The 24,499-nt window shown below is 42.4% G+C and overlaps 1 protein-coding gene across 7 annotated transcripts in view; it reads right to left on the reverse strand.

Annotated features, from left to right (window-relative positions):
• Positions 1-24,499, reverse strand: part of LOC134337713 (calmodulin-binding transcription activator 1-like) — a 1,241,580-nt gene that overhangs the window by 46,049 nt on the left and 1,171,032 nt on the right. For all 7 annotated transcript variants that reach the window (XR_010016050.1, XM_063032918.1, XM_063032917.1 and 4 more), the window contains 8 exons: positions 19,018-19,166; positions 15,888-16,078; positions 14,293-14,371; positions 11,873-12,191; positions 8,199-8,737; positions 5,857-6,044; positions 4,661-4,907; positions 2,890-2,961 (listed from right to left, as the gene is read on the reverse strand). Coding sequence is in view for 6 of the 7 variants with exons in the window: in XM_063032918.1 (XP_062888988.1) it covers positions 2,890-2,961; positions 4,661-4,907; positions 5,857-6,044; positions 8,199-8,737; positions 11,873-12,191; positions 14,293-14,371; positions 15,888-16,078; positions 19,018-19,166 (1,784 nt within the window). In the remaining variant the exon portion in view is untranslated. The remainder of the gene's footprint in view (positions 1-2,889; positions 2,962-4,660; positions 4,908-5,856; positions 6,045-8,198; positions 8,738-11,872; positions 12,192-14,292; positions 14,372-15,887; positions 16,079-19,017; positions 19,167-24,499) is intronic.

Consider the following 24,499-nt stretch of genomic DNA (forward strand, 5'->3'; position numbering starts at 1 on the left):
TGGGGATTTAATTAAAGATTTTGAAATATGCATTTATTCCCCAACTCTCTGCTCTTAGGTTTCCATTAGTTCAGAGTGGCACACAGAGAGTGCCCCAAGTTAAGATAGCTCTCTAAGTAACACTTCAAGTATTGAGTACTGCGTTTACTATTGCCACTTCAGGAGATCTGGCATTTCTTGCCAGGTATTTTTACGGGACAGTCTGTGGATCAGCAGAACAGTGCTTGAAAATATTCTCAGGACTGGCAGAGGACGCCATGCATGGTTAACATAGAAAGAATTAATACTGAAATGTGATTGCAGAATGGTGCATGGAAGTTGTGAAGTATTAATTAAATTAACTATCATAAAATTGCATGTGAGATCGGGAAATTAATGACAGAAGGGGAACTGGAGTCAAGGTGAAAGGATATGGATTACGTAGCAGAACAACTACCAGATATTAAAATTGACTAGGCTTTGCATGAGATATTGACGAACAGCAGCGGGAGATGAAATATATTGAGGATTAATCCATTTTAATTCCCAGTGGCAGCTCCTTTTGTCATTCTCTCACCATCTGCTTGGATAATTCGTGAAGTTACTGGAAGAGGAACAAGCTTAATGCTCTTTTTATACACTGTTTTTGTGAATTCTTTACGTTGAAAACGGGTGATGTTACAATATGGCAATGAAATATTTCTGTTGCCAATCTCTCACAGATAATTGAGCTTCTTCTGCATTCCCAAGTCAAGTACTCTAAAGCTAAGCACAGTACGAGTAGATATGGAGTGAAAAATCGTCTTGATCAATTTTAGGTCTCTCCACCATTGTTCTCAAAATTTCTGGAGACAGTTTAAAGCACAGGACCAGTACTGAAGCTGCCCAAGCCATTTCACCCTCGTGAGCTCCATCCCGTTAACGTGTACTGACAGTCTCGTTACCAAAGGTGAAAATTGAGCCCAGACCAATTTATTATCCAGCTTAGGCTCACATTAACGAGCATATGAACAAATGAATTAATGGGCAAGAGTTTTAACTTTGGCTGGAGCCAATGATTAGTTAAAGGATTGATATTGGAGTGGCCACCTGTTATACAATCTGAAATGAACTGAATCAATATTTTCAGAAGAAATTTGCGATGGACAGCAGAGAAGAAGACAAGGGAAAGGAGAGGATAGGGAGTTAAATAGAAGAATTTTAAAATCAACAAAATAATTGCTGGGATTGAGATTATTCACCTGAAACATCAGCTGTTTTCCTTACACTACAGATGCTGCCAGACTTGCTGAATGTTTGACACATTTTCTGCTTTCTTACTTACGTTTCTTGTCATGAGCACCTGTCCCAAGACAATGAAGGGTCTGACCTAACACTTCTAATAAACAAGAACAGTGGCTTGTCCATGACAGACCTATTGCCATGCAGGCTTTGTTTTCTGTGCACATACCAAGCATTTCCAAGCACACTGAGAATAGCATACACTGCTTGAATACTGTCTCAAAGTAGCTACATGCCTGGAGCCGGATTTAGTGATGTATGCGTCAATGCAAAGTAGTGAGCTCTCATAGCTGAAGAAATGCGATTTGGTGTATCTATTGAACTGTGAGAGCAAACTCTCCTTGTGGTGAAGTAATTACTGAGGCCATATGGGTTGGCTAGTCAGGAGACTGTCAGAGCTAGTATAGTACATCAATAAATCAGTGCAATGTCACACCTTTCACTTCCCAGAATCATGGAAACAGGCTCTTGCAGTCCACATCATCCATGTCAACAATTCTAATCCCATTTCCCTGCATGAGGCCTGTATTCCTCTGTGCCTTTCCTATCTCAGTACCTGCCCAAATGCCTTTTAAACATTGTAACTGTAAGTGGCCCCACTACCTCCTCTGGCAGCTCATTCTGGAAATTCACCACCATCTGTGTAAAAACCTTCCCTGTAGATCTCTTTCAACTTTCTCCCCTCTTATCTTAAACATGTGCCCTGTCCTGGGAAAAAGATTCTGACCAACTATCCTATTTACAGCCTTCATAATTTAATAAATATATATAAGGTCCCAACCTATCCAAACTCTTCTAACAACTAGAGTCCTCATTCCAGGTGATATCCTGGTGAAGGTCTTCTGCAGTACCTCTATTGCTACCACTTCCATCCCATAATATTGTAACCAGAACTGTATGCAGTACTCTTGTTATCTACACCTACAACATTAAGGAAAATTAAAGCTCCTTCAAACGGTGAACTAAAACAAGTCCTTCTGTTTTGGTTTTATCTATGTAACTCTGCCAAGTTTTATTTGAATATTTTCCTCATGTTCCTGAACCTCTATGCATTTTTCTGCCTCTATCTTTTACTAATTGCACTGAAACTTAAGACTCTGACACAACCCCTCCTTTCTCATTGCCTTTTGTTTTTGTAACTTCTTGTTCCATTTCCTTCCCTGGAATTGATGTTATCCTGGCTTCCTAACTGATGAAGGGTCTCAGCTCAAAATGTCAGCTGTTTATTCCTCTCCATAGATGCTGCCTGACTTGCTGAGTTCTTCCAGCTTTTTGTGTGTCCTGCTCAAGATTTCCAGCATCTGCAGAATCCTTTGTTTTTAAAATGTAGTAACACCTGGCTAGTGATAGGGGTCACTCATAATCCCATTTAGTTGACTGCTGTCATGTTCAAGGCCATAAAATAATGGCAGATCAGTTCTGTTCTCAATGCATTGTGATGCGAGAGGGAGGTGGTGGTAAATTGTAACAGTGATCTGGGTTGGAAAAAGCCCTTTGCACATCAGCTGAGCAGGATAAATCCCAATGTAGTGGCCTCCTATCATAAGGCTGTCAACTAACTCAACTCAGATATGTCAACTGACTTTATTATTCTCTGCCCAAGTGGGAAGGCTCATATTTAATTTTTACCTGTTTGTATTTTCTGTAGCAGCGCTGAATAACAGCAGCAGCCAATTCTTGCTGTTCCCTAAAAGGACGTCCCTAAAACAAATGGAAAACAATGTTAACAAGTGCTACCCTTTATAAAAAAACAGAAAATATTGGAAAACCTCAGGAGGTCAGGCAGCATCTGTGGAAAGAGAAACAGTTAACATTTTTGATCTCAGATCCTAGATCAAAATTGATATTCATAGTCACTGATAGATATTCTCTTAAAGTCATAGAATGATACAGCACAGAAGGTCAACCTGACTGTACTGCCCTTTTGGTGAAATGTTCACTAATCTCACTTCCTTGCTCTTTCACAGCCCTGCACTTAAAAAGCTTTAAGTATTTATCCAATATTCTTTTGAAAAGTGTTATTAAATCTTCATCCCCCAGCTTTGAGGGAATGCATTCCATACTACCACAAAGCACATTGAGGTAAGAAAAAAACTCTCACCAATTGAGTCTTGCCAAATCCTTTCATTAGCATATAGGAAGCTCTCAAAAGAGTTCCATCAATCCCATTACCTCACGAACTTACTCTCTTGCACCATGTGATTCTCCCTCTAGTTATCTACATGTGAGATAAGCTATTGTTGCCAATTAACCTTTCAGCTTGCATGTCTTTGGGATGTTGGGGATAACTGAAGCGGCAAGGGAAAATCTATGTTGTCAAAGAAAGAACATGCAAGGTAGCAACGGAGGTCAGAATCAGACCTGGATCATCATGTCACAGTTATAAAAACAGGCTCTTCAGACCCATGGAATCCACTCCACCCAACAATCACATATTTACATGAATCCTACACTAACCTCATTCTCCTTCTGTTCCTATTCACTACCTCCAGGTTCTTCTTATCACCAACATACAAGGAGCACCAACAGCACCAACCCTGGCACTATGAGAACCTACAGCACTTGATGATGCAATTATTTGGACTTGTAATTTTCTTCCCCCGAACCCATTGCCACTTTCTGGAGTTCCAAGGGCTTTAAAGACCAAGCCTAATCTCTAATCAGCTTGTCTCAACTGCTACTTAAGCATTGAAGGCATTACACCAGCTCATTCCTGCATCTCAGCCAAGAACTAGTCACATACACTTTGCAGTGCAGCTAACAGGCAGTGGGTATGAGAATTACATCAGGAAAATGCTAACTGTATGATACACTACAGCCACATGCTCTGGCAAAATGACCCTAGGAATTCAGCTGCATTACTGATGTAATGTAGATAATGTGGCAACCAAGCAGCATTGTCTAGTTTGGCAATGTTGGCTGAGAGATATGAATTGGCAAGTTCAGTTGAAAAACTACTCCACCTTACTTTAAAATATTCCAGAGATGCAAGCAGGCAGACAGGGACCTTGGTTTGACTTTCCCAAATGTCCAGGGTGTGTTCATCACTATACTGAGGCATCAGCCAAGGTAGTGTGTTCAAGTCCATGAGAGGAGGCTTGAACCCACAGCCAACTGACCCTAGGATAAGCATACCTCACAGATGGTTGAAAGAGCTCTATTTTGAGGAAGACTGCGTAATACCTCAAAGAACATCACTAAAAAATATATAGGCCATTTAACACATTGCTATTACTGGGTCCTGTGTGGACACAGTGTACTGTGCTTCCTACAATACAGCAATTCTAGGATTGGGTTTTGAGGATCAAATTAGCATGGCTACCACACAGACATTTTATAATTGCTCATGGTGGAACTCCACAACATATATTTCCAGGATTGGCCTTCCATTCCCTCTAACCTTGTACTTCCGGAAAGCAGTCTGCACCAACTTGGCAGCTTCATACAGCTCTCTCTGCTCATGATCTGACAAGGTCAGCTGGGCAAACTCATTCTCCATTTTCTCACTGGTAGATGCACTCAGGAACTCAGACCAATCCGCTGCCGATGGGAGAGTGGGCTTCTCAAAATTAACTTCGCTGATCGGTGATGAGGCAGGGCTTTGGCTTGCATTAGAGGGAGGAGTCAGGGGCTCACTGTACAAAGATCTGCAACATCAAAGGGAAAACAGGGGTTAACAGCAATTCCAGTAACACAAGAGCTCTATATCCTAATGACAGGTTTTCATATTGCAGCAGCAGAATGCTTTCAGCTGAGTATCCATTCGTCATTAGCAACTTCCATTTATAAGTCTTCTAACGCAGAAAAGCATTCCAAGGTGCTTCAGAGGAGTGTAATCACTGAGTTATTAGGACAGGAAATAAAGCTGATCAAGTGGAGAGATTTTAAGAGCAATTTTCCAGGAGGAGACAGAGGTGGAGAGGACGAATGATTTACGGAGGGAATTCCAGTTAGTCATGGTTGCCAAAGGTGTAGCAAAAAAAAATCAGGGGATACCAAATAGTTATAAGTAAGGGAGTTTGAAATTTAGAAGGTTGTAAGCTGGAGGAGAAAGAAAGGAGGGTAAAAATTCATGGAGGATTTTAATTTTACATTGAGAACTTCAAAATTGCTGCATTGCTTGACCAGACCCACACCAATATAGGCCAATAAGTACCCAGATGATGGGTAAGGGAAAAAGTGCAACAAGGAAACAGATTCTAGCACAAGCATAAGTTTTTGAAGGTAGGAAAAAGGGGGTGCTTGCAGGGAAAAATTTGGACATAACAAAGCATGACTGAGGCTTCAGCAACACACAGCTTGTGCCAGGTACATAGATTAGTAAAAACAGAGCAACAGTGAGGGAGAAGTTCACTACCCTCTTCTCCTTGCCACTTGGTCATTAGGGTGAAATCAAGCTTCTTCAACCCTCTGCAACAAGAACCCAAATTCTGCATCTCACAGCTCCCCTGTCTTGCTTTTCTTTTCCTCCCACAACCTAATTTGAGCTTGGCAATCAGCTCAAATTGCAGTGCCATGTTTTCAACTTCTTGTAATAGACTTTTGACTTTCACCCAGATTCACCAATACTAATATGAAGAACCATGAAATACAGACCGAAGCTGAGATAAGGTGGGTAAATGGTCCACATCTGCCAGGTAGCTGGCCAACCAGCTTAAGGTGGTGTTCACGCTCGGTACATCCCCTCGCTCGGACAATGAGAATTCCATAGGGATGAAGTTTTCCTGCTTGATCCTTTCTGGCGTAGCTTCAATGATCTGTTCAGCCAAGGATATCATATTAGCCTATAAAAGTAAAAGTAAATTAAGAATATTTTTCTTTGTCTGCCCAAAGCAACTGTTCTAAAGTATTAATTGCAAATCTTTTAAGAAAGAAAAGGGAAGGTAATGGATTTTAAAACAAAATGTAGTTGTTTTGTTCACAAAATTTAATCATAAAAATATGAAGTTATATTCTGTGCTTTCCTACATTTTATATTAATATCTATAACAAAATCATTGTGAATGGAATTATAAATCTATCACAAAACAGCAAATATAATCCCACCAATCCATTGTCTCCTGAAACTGCTGACTTATGCTGAGGGACCATTTATATCAAATGTCCTTGACAGGACCACAAGGTGATAAAACATAGGAGCAAAATTCGGCCATTTGGCCCACCGAGTTTGCTCTGCCATTCAATCATGGCTGATTTATTATCCCTCTCAAAGTATTCTCCTGCCTTCTCCCTGTGACCTATGGCACCCTGACTAAACAAGAACCTACCCACCTCCACTTTAAATTTACCCAATGACTTGCCCTCCACAAGCATATGTGGCAATGACTTCCACAGATCCAATACCCTCTGTCTAAAGAAATTCCTCCTCATCTCTGTTCTAAATGGACCTCCCTCTATTCTGAGATTGTGTCCTCCGGTCCTAGACTCCCCCACTATAGAAAACATCCTCTCCACATCCACTCTATCTAGGCCTTTCAATATTTGATAAGTTTCAATGATATCCCCCCTCATTTAACTAAATTTCAGTGAACAAAGCTCCAAAGTCATCAAATGCTCTTCACAGTTAACCCATTCAATCCCAGAATCATTCTTGAGAACCTCCTCTGGACCCTCTCCAGTGCCAGCACATCTTTTCTTAGATAAGGGGCTCAAAGCTGGTCACAATACTCCAAGAGCGGTCTGACCAACGCCTTATAAAGTCTCAGCAATACATCCTTGCTCTTGTATTCTAGTCCGCTTGATAACATTGCATTTCCTTCCTTACCACCAACTCACCCTGCAAGTTACCTGTAGGGAATTGTGCATAAGGACTCCGAAGTCATTTTGCACTTATTATTTTTGAATTTTCTCTCTGTTTAGAAAATAGTCTACAACTTTATTCCTTCTGCCAAAGTGCATGACCATACACTTCCCTACATTACAATCCATCTGCCACTTCTTTACCCATTCTCCCAATCTAAGTCCTTTTGCAAATTCCCTGCTTCTTCAACACTACCTGCCCCTCCATCTAACTTCGTATCACCCACAAACTTGATCACAAAGCCATCAATTCCGTCATCCAAATCATTAACATATAACATGAAAAGAAGGAGTCCCAACACCAGCCCCTGCAGAACTCCACTAGTCACCGAGAGTCAATCAGAAAGGCCCCTTGATTTCCCACTCTTTACCCCCAGCCAGTCAGCCAATCTTCTATCCAGGTTGGTATCTTCGTTGTAATACCCTGGGTTCTTGTTAAGCATCCTCACGTACCTTGTCAAAGGCCTTTTGAAAATGCAACTCTCCTTTGTCTATCCTGCTTGTTATCTCCTCAAAGCACTCCAAGAGATTTGTCAGGCAAGATTTACCTTTAAGGAAATGATGCGGACCTTGTCTTATTTTATCATATTCCTCCAAGTACCCTGAAACCTGATCCTTAATAATGGACTCCAACATCTTCCCAACCACTAAAATCAGGCTAATTGGCCTATAATTTCCTTTTTCTGTCTCCCTCCCTTCTTCAAGAGTGGAGTGACACTTACAATGTTCCTGTCCTCCAGAACCATTCCAGAATCTATTGATTAAGTGCCTCTACTTTAAAAAACAGTGGACTTCACCATAGCATAACAGGTACACGTGCCAAATCTGACCCTGACCTCTGTGTTCCTTACTGTAGGCTTTGCTGAATGGGGAACAGGGAGCAGGAGTGTAGGCTTCTTTCTTTGCTTTCCAGCCACTGTGACCAACAGGTACTCTAACATGTGCATGGCAAAATATTGGTCCCTTCAGCATAATCTATCAATGCCCAGTGTCACAGATTGTTCATGGCCTCTTATGATCTCCAAAAAAAGAAAAGGCAAGGAACTTGGAGAATAAATTGGAGAAATATTTTCTATCTTTTGTCATTAACAGTTCTTACGATTACCACAGTAAAAAGTTCTTAATTCTGTATCTCCTACCTGCAAATCATCCATATGTTGGAGGCACTCCTCATTCTCCTTGTATGATAATAGTTCTGCATCCACCATCTCTCTCTCCGACAACATTAAAACACTGATGTCTTGCTTCTGTTGTATCCTGTGAGCAATGGAACTGGCACTGAGACCTGATACCTTCCTTATCACTGCTGGCTGCCCTGTTGCAGTCTGTGCTGCTACACTGACGTAAATCTCCTTCTGGCTCCATTTTGGACTCGTCTGGTTTCCAACATTCCTGCATCCGGTGGCTAGTGGCAAAGAGAATTCTGAGGTATGGTGGGAGGTTTCCCTGGGACTTTTCCTCTCTATTTCAGAATCGATTGCATCTGGGCTTGATTGTTTTGGGCTGGAGTTCAGCTTGATGGGGATCTTCTGCTCCAGATTTAGCGGAGGGGGTGATGATTTGTCTTGCCTGGTGTGGAAGTGCTCTGTGTTTAGCTTGTGCTTCTTGGAAGCTGGAAGGTCTCGCTGGTTGTCATTCCCGCGGTACTGGAGGGATTCTGACCTCGGCCGCCTGAGATCTAGCACATGGAAAACAAGCCTGAGTTTATTTAAGTGAATAAACACTTAAGTGATTTCCAATGAATTTCTCATAGAATTACAAAACCATGAAACATAGATTGAGACAATTCAGCTCACCCAGTGGCTCCTGACCAATGAAGCTTTTCTTACCTTTCAAAATGACTACCTCATATACTGTACTTTTTAAAAACATATTCAAAACATTGCTTTCCTAAGGGTTTCATAACTGAGGGAGGTAGTGAGGATAAGCTCCCACTACCTATTAAATGCTCCCAATGGCATGCATCTCAAATAGCCTTCATTGTGGCTTAGCTACTAAGCCTGTCAGAACCGTTTCTACTGACAGAAGGGGCAAAGACTTAAAACAAGTTGCTTTGGGCAAATGGGGCTCATCAGCTGTGGCTGGCAGCTCATCTAGGAGAAGGAAAAGTCTGATCTCAAACTTCCATTGCCTTGTGGCTATACCCACTCATTGGGGAAGGCTTCAGGTGTATACCCCGAGGAAAAATCCGGAGCTGGAATCCCTGAGGCAGTCCTACATTGAGTTCAACGCTGACTGGCAATTCGTAAAACATCACTGATGCCAAACCATATCAGTCTCTGCCATTCATTTGGATTCGTCAGCTGTGTGGACGGGGGGAGGCTGCTGCATAGGCAACAGCTTGCTCTCCATATTGTACCACCTGGCTTGCGTATCACACAGACAGCTAGCTCGCAAAATCCATGGTCGACCTTGACCAACGGCGGGCCTCAATTCAAAACCTTTACTGGTGAATCAGGAAGTTATTGCTGTCCCCTATTACTATTCAACAGAGTGACTGTTAGGTCACTTCAGAAGGCAAGGGCAGCGGAGTTAGTGAAACAAAAACAAAGTATTGCAGAGGTCAGAAAAAAAGTGGAAAATGCTGAAAATATTCCACAGGTCAGGTATTGTCTATGGAAGGAAAAATGGAAAACTCATCAAGCAATCATTCATTAATTCTGCTTCTCTTAGGTGAGGAAGCATCTATAGAAAAGCAGAGCTAATGTTTCAGGTAGGTGACCCTACTGCCTCTCTATCCACACATGACTACTAGCCTGATGAATATTTCCAACATTTTGAGCGAACCAAATACATTTTTACAAGAATTTGGTAGTTGCAAGGTCACTTTTAGTAGTGACATCTTTCAATGGCAGATTTATTTAATTAACATTAAATTCCCCAACTGCCATGGTGAGAGTTGAGCTCATGCCTCCAGGTATCTGGATGACTACACCTTTAATTTAGCATGATGATGTCATATCTCTGCTATGCCTTACGTATATGACTTATGCAAGATGGCTTACATGCTTAACCTGACACACAAGAAATCATGAATGCACTTAGTCAGACTGAGACAGAAATGAAGGCTCGGAATGTTATTCTCCCCTTACTCAGGAATTGTGCACTACCTAGTGAGGGTTGCTGACTGATAGTCAACCAGCTGTCACCATAAATCCTGGGTTCATAACCTGGGGTCCACAGACTCCTTGCTTAATGATATTGGTCCATAGCATAAAAAAAGTTTGGGATCCTCTGGCTTAAACTATGGTTCAAACCACAGATTTTAATCATGATACCATTCTATCCTCCTGATTTTTAATGTTGTTGGGCCAAATTGGGTGGTTGGGAGCCTAGTCAGCTGTTATCCTGGGGAATAAGCCTTGAGGAATCCTGACATAATTCTCGAGGAAACAGAGAAAATAAGGAACTTCAGCAGAGGCTAGCAAAAAGCAATTAACAAACCATCTGCTCCCACAGGTATAGGACAATGGGAATCGAGAGAAAACAGAAATAATTGAGTTTACATCTTCAGTAACATAGGGTCAGGGTTTTAACTTAGGCTAGGATAAGATAAACCTCCCTCCTACTCTTTTTCTCCATGGTTGTGGAGAAAGGATTGCAGTTTTGTATGCCTCCTAGTGGACTTAAGCCGAAAGACTAAGAATTCAAAGTAATTCAACACTCCTTAGCAATATTACTCAGAAGGATGATTGTTGTAAGTGGAAAGCTGTATCATCCTTAGAGATTGAGGCATACTCTCAGGCTTTGCAAATCCTCCAGTCCAGTGGGACAATAAACTCACCAACATCAGCATCCTCTCCCAGGCCAACATCTTCATCAAAGAGCTTCTAATGATAATAAAAAGAGAAAATGCTAGAGGCACTCAGCAGGTCAGTCAGCATTCTGATGAAGGGTCTCTAACCTGAAACATTAACTCTGTTTCACTTTCCACAGGTGCTGCCTGATCTGCTAGATGTTTCCAGCATTTTTAGTTTTTATTTTAGACCTCTGCAGATTGTTTTTCAAGGCTCTAACTATTCTGTTGTTTCAGACAGGTCATGTGTGTTCAGACTCAACTCTAGACTCCAAAAACAAGACTTTACCCAAAGCTCTGTCATGACAAGAGATTTCCAGGTGGAGAGAGGAAACAATTGAAAGATGCTCCTGAGGCCTCACTAAAACAACACATCTCCCGCAGTTCCTGAAAATCCTTGGCACATGACTGTTCAAATTGAAGAAGAAATGTTCATAATGGCACTGAGAATTTGAAGTCTGTTTGTGGATAGTTCAGTGTTAGTAGAAGGAGTGCACAGTCTCCCATACCACCCAGCCACCTATTCCTTTCAGCACTCTCTGCCCCATATGTGCCAGAATCTGTAGGTTCCACATTGACTTTATCAATCACTTCAGAACACAGAGGTGCAACGGAAGTGACTATTATTGGGATAGTACAGACGGTGATTTATGCTTGCACTGGGAATATTTTATGAGATTGCATACAGGGAACCAGTGGATCTTACCCATGCTGTATACACTAGAAGTGCTTGATAGGACAACGAAAATGGATCTGTACTACAATTAACCGGTACTGTGTATTTTTGAATTGTTTGATGAGATGAGGGAGCTTTGTTCTGTATCTAAGCCAGGCATTGGAGTTTTTGATGAATCGCACCGTAGTGCTTTGCATCTCATGTGTGACGATCACTTCAAAACGCATCTGTTGCTCACACAGAGTGCTCAAATTGAAATTGTACCATTCCCCAGCATGAACATCCAGTCTTTGAATACTACAAAACAATGATTGCTAAGTACATGGAGTGAGTAAACACACCTGTGGCAGATGATGTGCTGACACTCTTCTGAGCCTCCTGACTGCTGTTACTGCTATTGCTCCATTGTCTGATCCAGCCGTCACCCCCTGATTTTTCAGTGGGGGAGCAAACCATCCCAGGAGTCTGGGGAAGGCCAGGGAGCTGTGATTCATCTTCCCTCTGAAGTTCTTCCAGGTACTCTGCGAGCTTCACATGCCCCCTGGAACGGGCGATTGTCAGAGGCAAGCGACCCAGAGAGTCAGGGATAGAGAGAGCTCGATTGTCCCACTTATACAGTACCACAGCTGCTTCAGTGTGCCCCAAAGCACATGCCCACATCTGGATAAAAAGGAACAAACATGAATTATTTTCCATTCATTCTTGCAGACTGAATAATAAAGCATTTCTTTCAATGTTGACTGGCTGCAACATTCCAGTACAGAGTTCGAAATAAAACACAAACTGTTCCTTTCTTTTGGAAGTCGTAATTGTATATAACTTGGAGATATTTCACAGGGTGCACCATTTATTGTTGCTATATTAGTCACTCAATGTGCAGCTTACTATAGGATAAGCCTGTATCTGGCTGGGCATCTCCAAGCTAGATGCTGAAGTTCCAGTGTATCCATGCAGTCTCACATTTGGCCTGTGACCAGTGGCTACACAAGTCCAGGGGCCCTCACCAGGAGCAGGTCCTGTACCATATACAGTTGAAGTCAGAAGCTTACATACACCTTAGCCAAATACATTTAAACTCCGTTTTTCACAGTTCCTGACATTTAATCCTAGAAAAGATTCCCTGTCTTAGGTCAGTTAGGATCACTATTTTAAGAATGTGAAATGTCAGAATAATAGTAGAGAGAATGATTTATTTCAGCTTTTATTTCTTTCATCACTTTCCCAGTGGGTCAGAAGTTTACATACATTTTGTTAGTATTTGGTAGCATTACCTTTAAGTTGTTTAACTTGGGTCAAATGTTTTCGGTAGCCTTTCACAAGCTTCTCACAGTAATTTGCTGGAATTTTGTTCCATTCCTCCAGACAGAACTGGTGTAACTGAGTCAGGTTTGTAGGCCTCCTTGCTCGCACATGCTTTTTCAGTTCTGCCCACAAATTTTTAACTTCCTGGCTGATGTCTTGAGATGTTGCTTCAATATATCCACATAATTTTCCTTGCTCATGATGCCATCTATTTTGTGAAGTGCACCAGTCCCTCCTGCAGCAAAACACCCCCACAACATGATGCTGCCACCCCCATGCTTCACGGTTGGGATGGTGTTCTCCAGCTTGCAAGCCTCACCCTTTTTCCTCCAAACATAACGAAGGTCATTATGGCCAAACAGTTCAATTTTTGTTTCATATACCAGAGGACATTTCTCCAAACAGTAAGATCTTTGTCCCCATGTGCACTTGCAAACTGCAGTCTGGCTTTTTTTATGGCGGTTTTGGAGCAGTGGCTTTTTCCTTGCCGAGCAGCCTTTCAGTTTATGTCGATATAGGACATAATTTTGACACCATTTTCTGATCTCAATCCGATAGAAAATTTGTGGGCAGAACTGAAAAAGCATATGCGAGCAAGGAGGCCTACAAACCCGACTCGGTTACACCAGTTCTGTCTGGAGGAATGGAACAAAATTCCAGCAACTTACTGTAAGAAGCTTGTGGAAGTCCACCCAAAACGTTTGACCCAAGTTAAACAATTTAAAGGCAATGTTACCAAATACTAACAAAGTGTATGTAAACTTCTGACCCTCTGGGAAAGTGATGAAAGAAATAAAAGCTGCAATAAATCATTCTCTCTACTATTATTCTGACATTTCACATTCTTAAAATAAAGTAGTGATCCTAACTGACCTAAGACAGGGAATCTTTTCTAGGATTAAATGTCAGGAATTGTGAGAAACTGAGTTTAAATGTATTTGGCTAAGGTGTATGTAAACTTCTGACTTCAACTGTAAAGGTAGCAACAGCTATGTCTTCATATTGTGCCTTTAATGCAATAAAAAGTGCCAAGATGATTCGCAGGACTGTTGTCAAGAAAAATTGACAATGAGACAGACAGTGAGAGAGATGACAAAAAGATTGGTGAAAGAGGCCAGTTTTAGATAGCATCTCAAACAGGAAAACAGAGGTTGTGAGGGTTTGGGAGAAATGCCAAAGATTTAGGGGACAGCAATCTAACAGGGTCAAAACTGGAGGAAGGTTGTGAACTCAGTTGATAACTGGGCTGGGCGGGGGGGGGGGTGGGAATGAAAAAAATATTATGGCAGGATTTGAAAATAATGAGACTTTTAAAATCAAGGCCTGCTGGTCTGGAAGCTGATATTTGTCAGGAACAGTGTGAATTCAAAAAAGCAGCTAGACTACAGTGTAGACAATCATAAGAGCTCACAGAATGCTTTTCTAAACATTCTTTAACTAGAGCTGGAACTTCACTTACCAGTGGTGTGCAGGAGAAATGATCAACGTTCAGTGGATCCACCTCCAACTCTAGGTCAATACTATCTGCATGCTTTGTGCTGTGAAAGGACAAACATGGAACTATTAACACTGGCAGGGCAGTAAACTTGCAATGGACTGGAGTGTGAAGAGGTCTGAAGGATTATTTATCGAACGTTCTTCCAACATCTCTCAGTGCAGGAAATGAAAAACCTGTCATCTCCACCTGTTTCTCAGCTACCCCTCTCTCTTCCCTTGTGCCCCTTGTCCTTCTACTTTTTTATGCCTTCGTTTTCCCATATCTGAGCATCACCCTTGAGAGCAGCAATTATTACTCATCACTAAGTGCCTTCAAAGAGGTGGCAGTGGACTGTTTTCTTGAACTGTTGCAGAGCTTCTGGTGAAAGTACTGCCACAAAGCTGTCAGGGAACGGTTCTCGGGATTTAGACTCAGTGACAATGAATGACAGAAGATATATTTCTAAATCAGGATGTCTGCACGTTGGATGGAGCCTATACACTTATACTGCATTTTGCCCTTCTTGGTGACAGATTATAGAATTTGGGAAATTTCTGTTAGAGTAGCTCATGCAAGCAACTGCAATCATGGGGCATAGGTGGTGTAGGGAATAAATGTTAAGGACTGTAGATTTGTGTTGCTTTGACCAGTGCGGAATTGAGCTTCTTAAGAGCTGTTGGAGCTACAGTCATCCAGGCAAGTGCAGAGCATCCCATCACGCTCCTGATTCATGCCTCATAGATAATGGGAAAGCTTTGGGGTATCAGGAGGTGAGTTATTTGCCACAGGATATCTGGCCTAGATCTGCTTGTATAGTCGCTACTTCAGAAGAGTTTCTGGTCAAAGTGACCTTCAGGATATTAATGGCGAGTGATTCATGCTGAGTGAAATTTTAGTGGTGCTAATGTTACTTGCCACTTATTAAACCCAGTCTGAATATTGTCACCAATGCAACTATCTCTGTTCCTTTCTTTTATTTTTCTCAGCAGTCTTCCTCCTTTTTTCTGCCCTCTGATACCCAAACTGATACCCACAAAGAGCTATTGCTCAATGACTCTAAAGTTGGTGAACTCCTAATTTCACCAGCATTACCCATCTCAGTCATCCTACCACTTATGAGTTTCAGACATTTCAAACTCATTGCAACTTAGAAGGGATATTAACTTCATGTTTGTGTTTTAAACCAGTATTGTGGATTTACTGTCTAACATAGAAACCTGTCAGCCTTCCTTTCTTCATCATTAATGAAAGTCTTAAAAGATTAAGAAGGGAAATAAGACCATCAATTCAGAACCAGTTCAAATCAACTGTTCCTTCCAACATTTTTATACATTCAGTGGAGTACCAATCTACTGGTATGAGCCTCTTTATCTAAACATTGTGTATACTGTCACATTGCCAGTTAGTTAAACAGGAGGTTTTACCAAATGGAACAAAGATTCTGCTACCGTGTATGACCTTCAGAAGTTGCCCCCTCAATGGGAGAACAAAAAAGAAACACATCTTTGACCCAACTCAAGATCATGCAAGTCTTCCCCTATTTGGTGACAGAACTCTTAACCTTCGACGATGCTTACCGCCATTTGATGAGGGTCTGGATCAATGTAGCATACCCCTGAGCAGCCGCCAGGTGCAGGAGGGTCATTCCTCGGAAGGTCTTGGAATGAATGAGGTGTTTGGATTTAACCCAGCAGGCGCGGCTCATCATCTTCTCACAAACCAACACCACACGGCTCTCAAAGGAACAGCTGGCTGCCCTGGATGCACTCTGCACAACCAGGCAAGGAACACAAAATGGCATCAATTCTCTTAGAAGTCTCTTCATGAGGTTCAAATGGATAACAACAATGATTTATAATCAGTGCCATTAACATTAAACCACAGAAACAGGCCACCCAATCTCTTCCTACACTTTCTGTGATGACCTTCAAACTACAAATTTGCTTCACAGGCAAGAATGCCTCCCTCCATCTCGCCAGTAACACCTGACTCCACCTCTGCATTAACTCAGCAGATGCTGAGATCCTCATCCTCCATTAGTTGCCTCTGCACTAGACTGCTACTGGCCAATCTTCTGTCATAAACCTGAACTCATGCAAAACTCTACTGCCTGTATCCTAATTCACACCAAGTCCTGTTCAATCATCACATCTGCGCACTCTGACGTACACTGGCTCCTAGTTCAAGAGTGTCATTGTTTAAAACTACTATCATTATTTTTCATTTCCTCACTTCTCCATCGTTTACAGATGTACATTTCCTCAGGATCTCATCATTCCTCTAATTCAGAGCAGCTGAGAGCCTTTATCCTCAATGATTTGTCTTGGCAGTTATGCTTTCAAATGGCTAAAACTAAAACTCTGTACTTCTCACCTTGAACATCTCCATTTCTTTAGCTTTCCTTCCTCCTTCTACTAAACTCTTACGCACCTAATTTTGTTTGATAAGTTTCAGTCACAGAAAACTACAGCATAGAAACAAGTCCTTTGATCCACCTAGTCTGTGCTGGTTTAGTTTTCTGCTTAGTCTCATCTACCTGCACCTGGATCTTAGCTTTCAAGCCCCTTTCATCTACATACCTATCCAAAATGTTCTTAAATATTACAATTGACCTCATATCTACCACTTCTGATGGCGACTTGTTTCACACTTGCACCATCCTCTGAATGAAGAAGTTCTCCTTCAGATTCCCTTTACGTTCCCCTGACCTTTCACCATAAACCTCTTAACCTCCAGTTCTAGTCCCACCTAACCTGAGAGAAGCTCATGTGAAAAGCTTTTGGAAATGTTACTCTATTAAGGATGAATGTATCTTCATGATATATTATTAAAATAAACTGTGGAGTTATAAGACATAAGACATAAGACCATAAGACAAAGAAGCAGAAGTCGGCCATTCAGCCCATCGAGTCTGCTCCACCATTTTATCATGAGCTGATCCATTCTCCCATTTAGTCCCACTCCCCGGCCTTCTCACCATAACCTTTGATGCCCTGGCTACTCAGATACCTGTCAATCTCTGCCTTAAATACACCCAATGACTTGACCTCCACTGCCGCCCGTGGCAACAAATTCCACAGATTTTCCACCCTCTGGCTAAAAAAATTTCTTCGTATCTCTGTTCTGAATGGGCGCCCTTCAATCCTTAAGTCATGCCCTCTCGTACTAGACTCCCCCACAATGGGAAACAACTTTGCCACATCCACTCTGTCCATGCCTTTCAACATTCGAAATGTTTCTATGAGGTCCCCACTCATTCTTCTAAACTCCAAGGAGTACAGTCCAAGAGTGGTTAAAGGTTCCTCATATGTTAACCCTCTCATTCCCAGAATCATTCTAGTGAATCTTCTCTGAACCCTCTCCAACGTCAGCACATCCTTTCTTAAATAAGGAGCCCAAAACTGCACACAGTACTCCAAGTGAGGTCTTACCAGTGCCTTATAGAGCCTCAACATCACATCCTTGCTCCTATACTCTATGTCTCTAGAAATGAATGCCAACATTGCATTCGCCTTCTTCACCACCAACTCAACCTGGAGGTTAACCTTAAGGCAGGGGTCCCCAACTATTTTTGCACTGCAGACCGGTTTAGTATTGACAATCTCCTTGCGGACCGGCCAACCTGGCAGGGGGGGGGGCGTTAATCACAACCAGAATATAGGTGATAAGTCAACTATAAGTCACCTATAAGTGGTTAATACATTCAATTTCGTATCTAAAAGGGTTTATCTAACAAATTTAATATTAAACATACAGCACATATTTTTCTCACATGCAAGTCACTTATAAGACAATAGCATCATAACATTTTAAGTAACGTTTGGGTATTAAACACACAGCGCATATTTTCCTCGTATGAACATATATAATCATTGCAACACACCAATATCGCTGAATCAGTGGGAGCCCTGGGTTTGTTTTCCTGCAACAACACCGTCCTATCAAGAGGCAATGGGAGACAGCGATACTCAAAGGGGGTTCCTTATGTCCAGCCTATTCCGCAATTTAGTTTTCGTTGCATTCATTGCAGAAAACTCCGCTTCGCAGCGATATGATGTTGGAAATGGAAGCAATGTTTTCAGCGCTTTCCTGGCCATCTCAGGATATTTAGCCTTGACTTTGATCCAGAATGCCGGCAGAGATGTTACATCAAACATACTTTTCAGCCCACCGTCATTTGCAAGCTCGAGGAGTTGATCTTTTTCCCGCGCTGACATGGATGATTCACCGGGGACATTCACAAATGGATCACTGACCCATTCCTTTGCACGTCTTGGGTCATTTGCCTCTTGGGTCACTGATGACCTCCGTGCGTAATGACCTCACGTGCGTTCAAGTTCAACAGTGGGCGTGACAGGGAATGAGGAAAGGTGCAGCTGACTCATATCGTTTCATATCGCCAAATCATATCGTTTCCTCGCGGCCCGGGTAGCACACGCTTTGCGGCTCGGCGGTTGGGGACCACTGCCTTAAGGGTAACCTGCACAAGGACTCCCAAGTCCCATTGCATCTCAGAACTTTGAATTCTCTCCCCATTTAAATAACATTGCTTCGTGGACACATTTATCCTGTAACTAACATCTAAACTTTAACGGTTATCAATTGCTTGTATGTGAACTTGTGCTCTTCAAATTAGTTGCTCCATTTCAAATACTATAACAACATTTCAATGGTTTCAGTTCTCAATGTTTTTATAATACCCCATACCTGTGACTGGTTGTTGCCGCCCCCTCCTCCATTTCCTCCTCCTAGTCCTCCTCCTCCAGTCTGCTGGTGGTGCTGATGAGATCCCATCTCCGACATCCGCCTTTCCATCTGCTCAAGGCGCTCCAAGATGGACATCCTGAACTGGTTGTCTATGAGATGAAAAGACGTACAATTGCACAACACCAGTTACTACGCTGTACCTTGGAGCAGTCCAGGGACCTGGATTACTATTCCAGTAAATGACTGGTAAACTCTCCTTTTGGGAATGGTAACACACAGGTTGGGTGACTGGAAAAATAATCTTAAAACATTAGAGTAAATCTCATTGTGGTAAGTTGCCAGTTTATAAATTTGATTCAAGTAAATAAACTCAGATTTAAAAATTAGTGCTAACTTGCTTTTATTTGATCATTTTGAAAAAACCCAACTTCACTACTTGGGCGGAATCATGCCATCTTTTATTGGTCTGGGCCCAAATGTAACTCCAGACACACTGCACAATAGTTGAACTTTAAATGCCTTCTCAATGCTCTTGTAAGTTACTCAGTTATCACCAATAGTTCGTAAAGTAAATTAGCCCTGGCCAATAAATTGCAGCAATGCCCACATTCCAAATATGAGGTCTGAGGTCCTTGGTTGAAGCAATTTATTGTTGAAGCAATAAATAATCTGTGGGGGGAACTTAACAGCATCTGTGGGAGGAAGGGAATTGTAGATGATTCAGGTCGAAACCCTGCATTAGGACTAAGAGTGAACAGGTGAGATGGCCAGCAGAAAGAGGAGAAGGAGAGTGGCAAGACAGGAGAATGAGGTGATCGGTGGATTTCTCTTTGAGGATCGTCACCTTGTTGTGCTGGAGAGGCTTGTGAGTTCCTGAGATTCTAAGAGTGATGCCATCTGGGGTTTAACCATCTGGCACTTAGCTCCTGGCAAGGCCACCCATGGTGATAAGGTCAGGGGGGAGGTTCATGACAAAGTGTGATCCGACCAAGACATCAACAGTGCAGCTGGTGGAAGATGATGACACATCACAGTGACAGTGAAGGCTGTAGCATTGAAGAGCTCCCAGTCATATTGCATACCATCAAGGACCCTGTGTTGGCTGCCCCTACATCAGCCTCCCCACATTAAACAAAGTCATGCACAGTTGTTCTCCATTAAGGGAATCCACCAGCCCCTTAGCAGAACATCTTACTCGATTTGAGTGATCACAAGAAGGCGGCGGTCTGAAGAGGCTGTAAGATGTCAGGCTGGTTGCACAAGACAAGGGAGGAGTATGATTGTAGAGTTGGGAGACCATTGAGAGACCCATGGCAGGTGAATGATAGGTGGAGGCAGACAGAGAAAGGGAGTTAAAAATGAGAGGCAGGTGGAGCAAGGTGGGAGGAGGGGAGAGGGAGGGCTGAAGGCAGCTGCTGAATGAAGATAAGCTGGAACATAAAGGGGAATGAGTGTTGCAGTCTGATCAGGAGGTGATAAGGGGAACTGTTAAGGAAAAATGAATGGCTGATGGAACCAGAACCAGATGGGGGAGGGGGGAGCTGTGGATGACCTGTGCGTAGCAAGTGGATGGCAGGAGGAGGAGGAGGCAGATGAAGGTGGGTGACGGGGGCTTAGGGTGGCTGATCTGAGGGAAAGGAGGCAAAACTGTGAGGACCAGGGAAGCATCAGAAGAAGAAGAGTGGGGAAGAGATAGAAATGAGCGAAGGAACCCACCAGGGTGAAGGATTCCTAAAATAGGGCAACTCAGTGCTCATGTCATTGGCTTGTAGTTCCTTCGGTTTGTATTTGGCCTTGCCCTGGTAGTAGAGAAGGCTGTAATGGATAGGGCAGTATGGAAATGGGAGAGGGAATTTTAATGGCATACAACTCTGAGTTTGTGTTGGCCAGTGCAGATTGGGTGCAGGTGCTCTGTAAAACGGTTACCAAGTCTGCGCTTGGTCCCACCAATGTTGAGGAGGCCACATCAGGAGCACCAAATGTAGTAAAGGTTAGAAGAGATACATGCGACTCTTGGCCTCATCAGGAAGGGCTATATAGGCTCCCGGATGGTGGTAAAGGAGGAGGTGTAATGTCAGGTGTAAATGGAAGGGAAAGAGCAAGAGGTCAGAGAGGGGAGGGTGGGGAAGTTTGAGTGGACGAGGCAGTCAAGGAGGAAGTAATCCTTGCTTTAGGTGGAAAGGAGTGAGGTGGAGAAGATGTGGCCGATGGTGGGATATCATTCAGCTGGCAGAAATGACAAAGGATGAGATGCTAGGTGCAGAGATTCATGAGAAAAGTAAGGGCTAGAGGAACTCTATCATTATTCTGCCTGGAGGAAGGCGGACTGAAATCAGAAGTGGGAGAAACAGAGGAGATGTGAAGTGAACTCCATCAACTACAGCACAAGGGAAGTCATGCCTTCTGGAAAGGGTCCTGTCCTGAAATGGCAACCCTCACCTTGAAATCATATGTGGAGGAACTGGAATGGCATTCTAATAAGAGACAGGGGCCTGTTTGGTGGAAGAAAATGTTGCAACTATTTTTGTGTGTCTAAAACTAAGTATCACTGAAGGCAGAGGAAGAACCATCAGTTCTACTAGGTCAAGTCCAGGAAGTTTGATCATTTGATCTTCAGCAATCAAATTCCCACACTCTTGCCAATGTTTGCCAACATTTCTATCTTCCAGGTATACCATCTTCCCATGGAGTACTAACAGTAATGCCCAGGATACTATCCTTTATTTTCAAGAGACAATCTTGACACAAGGTGCTGTTGTGAAAGGATCAATGGATAAGTTCAGAATCAAACAGATCACATTTGGTAGATGGAGGGATGAAGGGTGTGCGGAGTCAGCAGCAGCTACACAGCTGAACCACATCAAGGAGCCTTCTGAACAGGAGGGGGAGGAAATGGGAGTGAGATCAAAGAGTGGAAAAGTTATAATTCTCATGGAAGTGTCAATATTAAAAAAATTTAAAGCTTACTTTATTGATCAAAATTCACCTGAGAATGATGAATAATTTCCCCTGTTCCTCGTTTCCCTACTTTTGACTGTGTAGTAGCATTGAATGGGATTTCCCCCAGTGACCGCTACTAAATCCTGCAACATTCTTCTTAATGTACATCTAGATTAAAGATTTAATCTGTGGAGCAGGAGATACACAAGAGGCTTTCTCATGACTGGGAAAGAACATTAATGTCCCTCATCCATCTCTTGTGAGCTGCAATGTGCACCTGTGAAGTAGTGTTGACAACTTTTCAGGATTGACCAGGAATCCATAGAACATTGAAAATAGAACAGTACAGCACTATACGAGCCCTTTGGCCCATGATGTTGCACTGATCTTTTAACCTACTCCATGATTAATTTCACCCCTCCCTCTTACACAGTCCATTAACTGTCCATTTTTCTTTCATGAGCCTTAGGGTTTCTTAAATGTCTGTCTGTATCTTGTTTTACGGCGGTTGGCATCCAGCTTAATGGTGCATTACCGCCACCCTCTGCTCCAGAATGTGCACTAGACATACATTCTAAATCCCTTCTCACACACACACACACACACACACACACACACACACACACACCGACACTTCACCCTCCCATCTTTGACCATCCTAGTATCCTATTCCTGTTTATTTGTCATATTCTATAAAAAAAACCCCTGTACCCCTTAAAAACACTAAAAATACCCGGACTTGTGCTCTCTCACCCATGCCCAGCAACCCTTTTAATGTGAACTCCTGCATCCCCAACTCCCTTAATTTATTTCTCATCATCTCTCTCTGTATCCTATACTTCCTGCGACACAAAACTACATGTTCTACTGACTCCTCTTCCTGACATTCCTCACACAATCCTGTCTGGTGTTTCCCTATCATTTTCAATGTTTTGTTTAATGCACAATGCCCCAGCCTTAACCTAGTCCACACAATTTCCTCTCTTCTGTATCCATTACCTACCCTAGTAACTGCAACACTCTTTTGTATTTGATATAAATGTCGCTATAGTATCTGCTTCAACTACCACCCTTGGTAATGCATTCCAGGCTCCCACCACTCTCCAAGAAATAAAAAAACACTCTCTGATGTATCCTCTAAACCTTCCTTCACTCACCTTAAAATATGTACACTAGTATTAACCATGGCCAACCTGGAAAAAGGTGCTGCCTATCCACTCTATATACCTCTCAAAATCTATGCACCTTTAACTAGTTGTTTCTCATCCACCAGTGAGGTGACCAGAGCTGAACACAGTCCTCCAAGTGTAGTCTAACCAGTGTTTTATGTAACATTATCCTGTGGCTCTTGAACTCAATCCCTTGACTAATAAAGGCTAACAGACTATATGCTTTCTTAACCATCCTTCAACTTGCATGGCAACTTTGAGGGATCTATGGACTTGGACCCCAAGACTCCTCTGTTCCTCCACAATGCTAAGAATCCTGTCATTAACCTGTACTCTGTCTTCGAGTTTGACCTTCCAGAATGTACCACTTCACTTTCCAGATTGAACTCCATCTGTCACTTCTCAGCCCAGCTCTGCATCCTGTCTATGTCCCGTTGTAACCTACAACCAATGAGAACACAAGAAATAGGAGCAGGAGTAGGCCAACTAGCCCTTTGAGCCTGGTCTGCCATTCAATAAGATCATGGCTGATCTAGTCATGGGCTCATCTCCACAAACCAGTCTTTTCCCCATAACCCTTAATTCTCTTACTATACAAAAATCTATCCAACCTTGTTTTAAATATATTTACTGAGGTAGCCTCCACTGCTTCATTGGGCAGAGAATTCCACAGATTAACCACTTTCTGGGAAAAGCAGTTCCTTCTCAGCTCCATCCTAAATCTACTTCCCTGAATCTTGAGGCTATGTCCCCTAGTTCTAGTCTTACCTACCAGTGAAACAACTTTCCTGCCTCTATTTTATCTCCTACCCTTCTACCCTATCCACAACACACTAATCTTCGTGTCATTTGCAAATTTACTAATCACCCTTCCACTTTCTCATCCAAGTCATTTATAAAAATTACAAAGAGCAAGGGTCCCAGAACAGATCCATGCATAAAACCACTCATCACTGATTTCAAGGGAGAATACAATTCCTCGGCTACAACCCTGTCCTCCTGTGGGCTAGCCAATTCTGAACCCATGCTGCTAAATTTCCTTGGATCCCATGTCTCATGGCTTAGGTAAATACTGTATCTCAGTGAGAAAAAAATCATTATATATGTGCTTTCTGAGAATGGAAAAAAAGGATTTTTGACGGAGAATGATTCAACTGGGATTGGTACTGTTGTATGTACCATGAAGATAAGTCAACCAGGCAACCAATAACAAAAATTTGGAAGCGGGGCAGAAGGGAGATAAGATGTCATACGATGAAGCCTCCAGTAATGTCCATCTAGAGATGGAACCCTGTTGTGAACCAATCTGGAAGAGAATGCATTACACCTTGAGGCTTTCAAAATACTTAGTGACTTAGAGTGTTCTATTTCTA

Source organism: Mobula hypostoma, chromosome 25 (genome assembly GCF_963921235.1).
Source record: "Mobula hypostoma chromosome 25, sMobHyp1.1, whole genome shotgun sequence".
Taxonomy (NCBI): Eukaryota; Metazoa; Chordata; class Chondrichthyes; order Myliobatiformes; family Myliobatidae; genus Mobula; species Mobula hypostoma.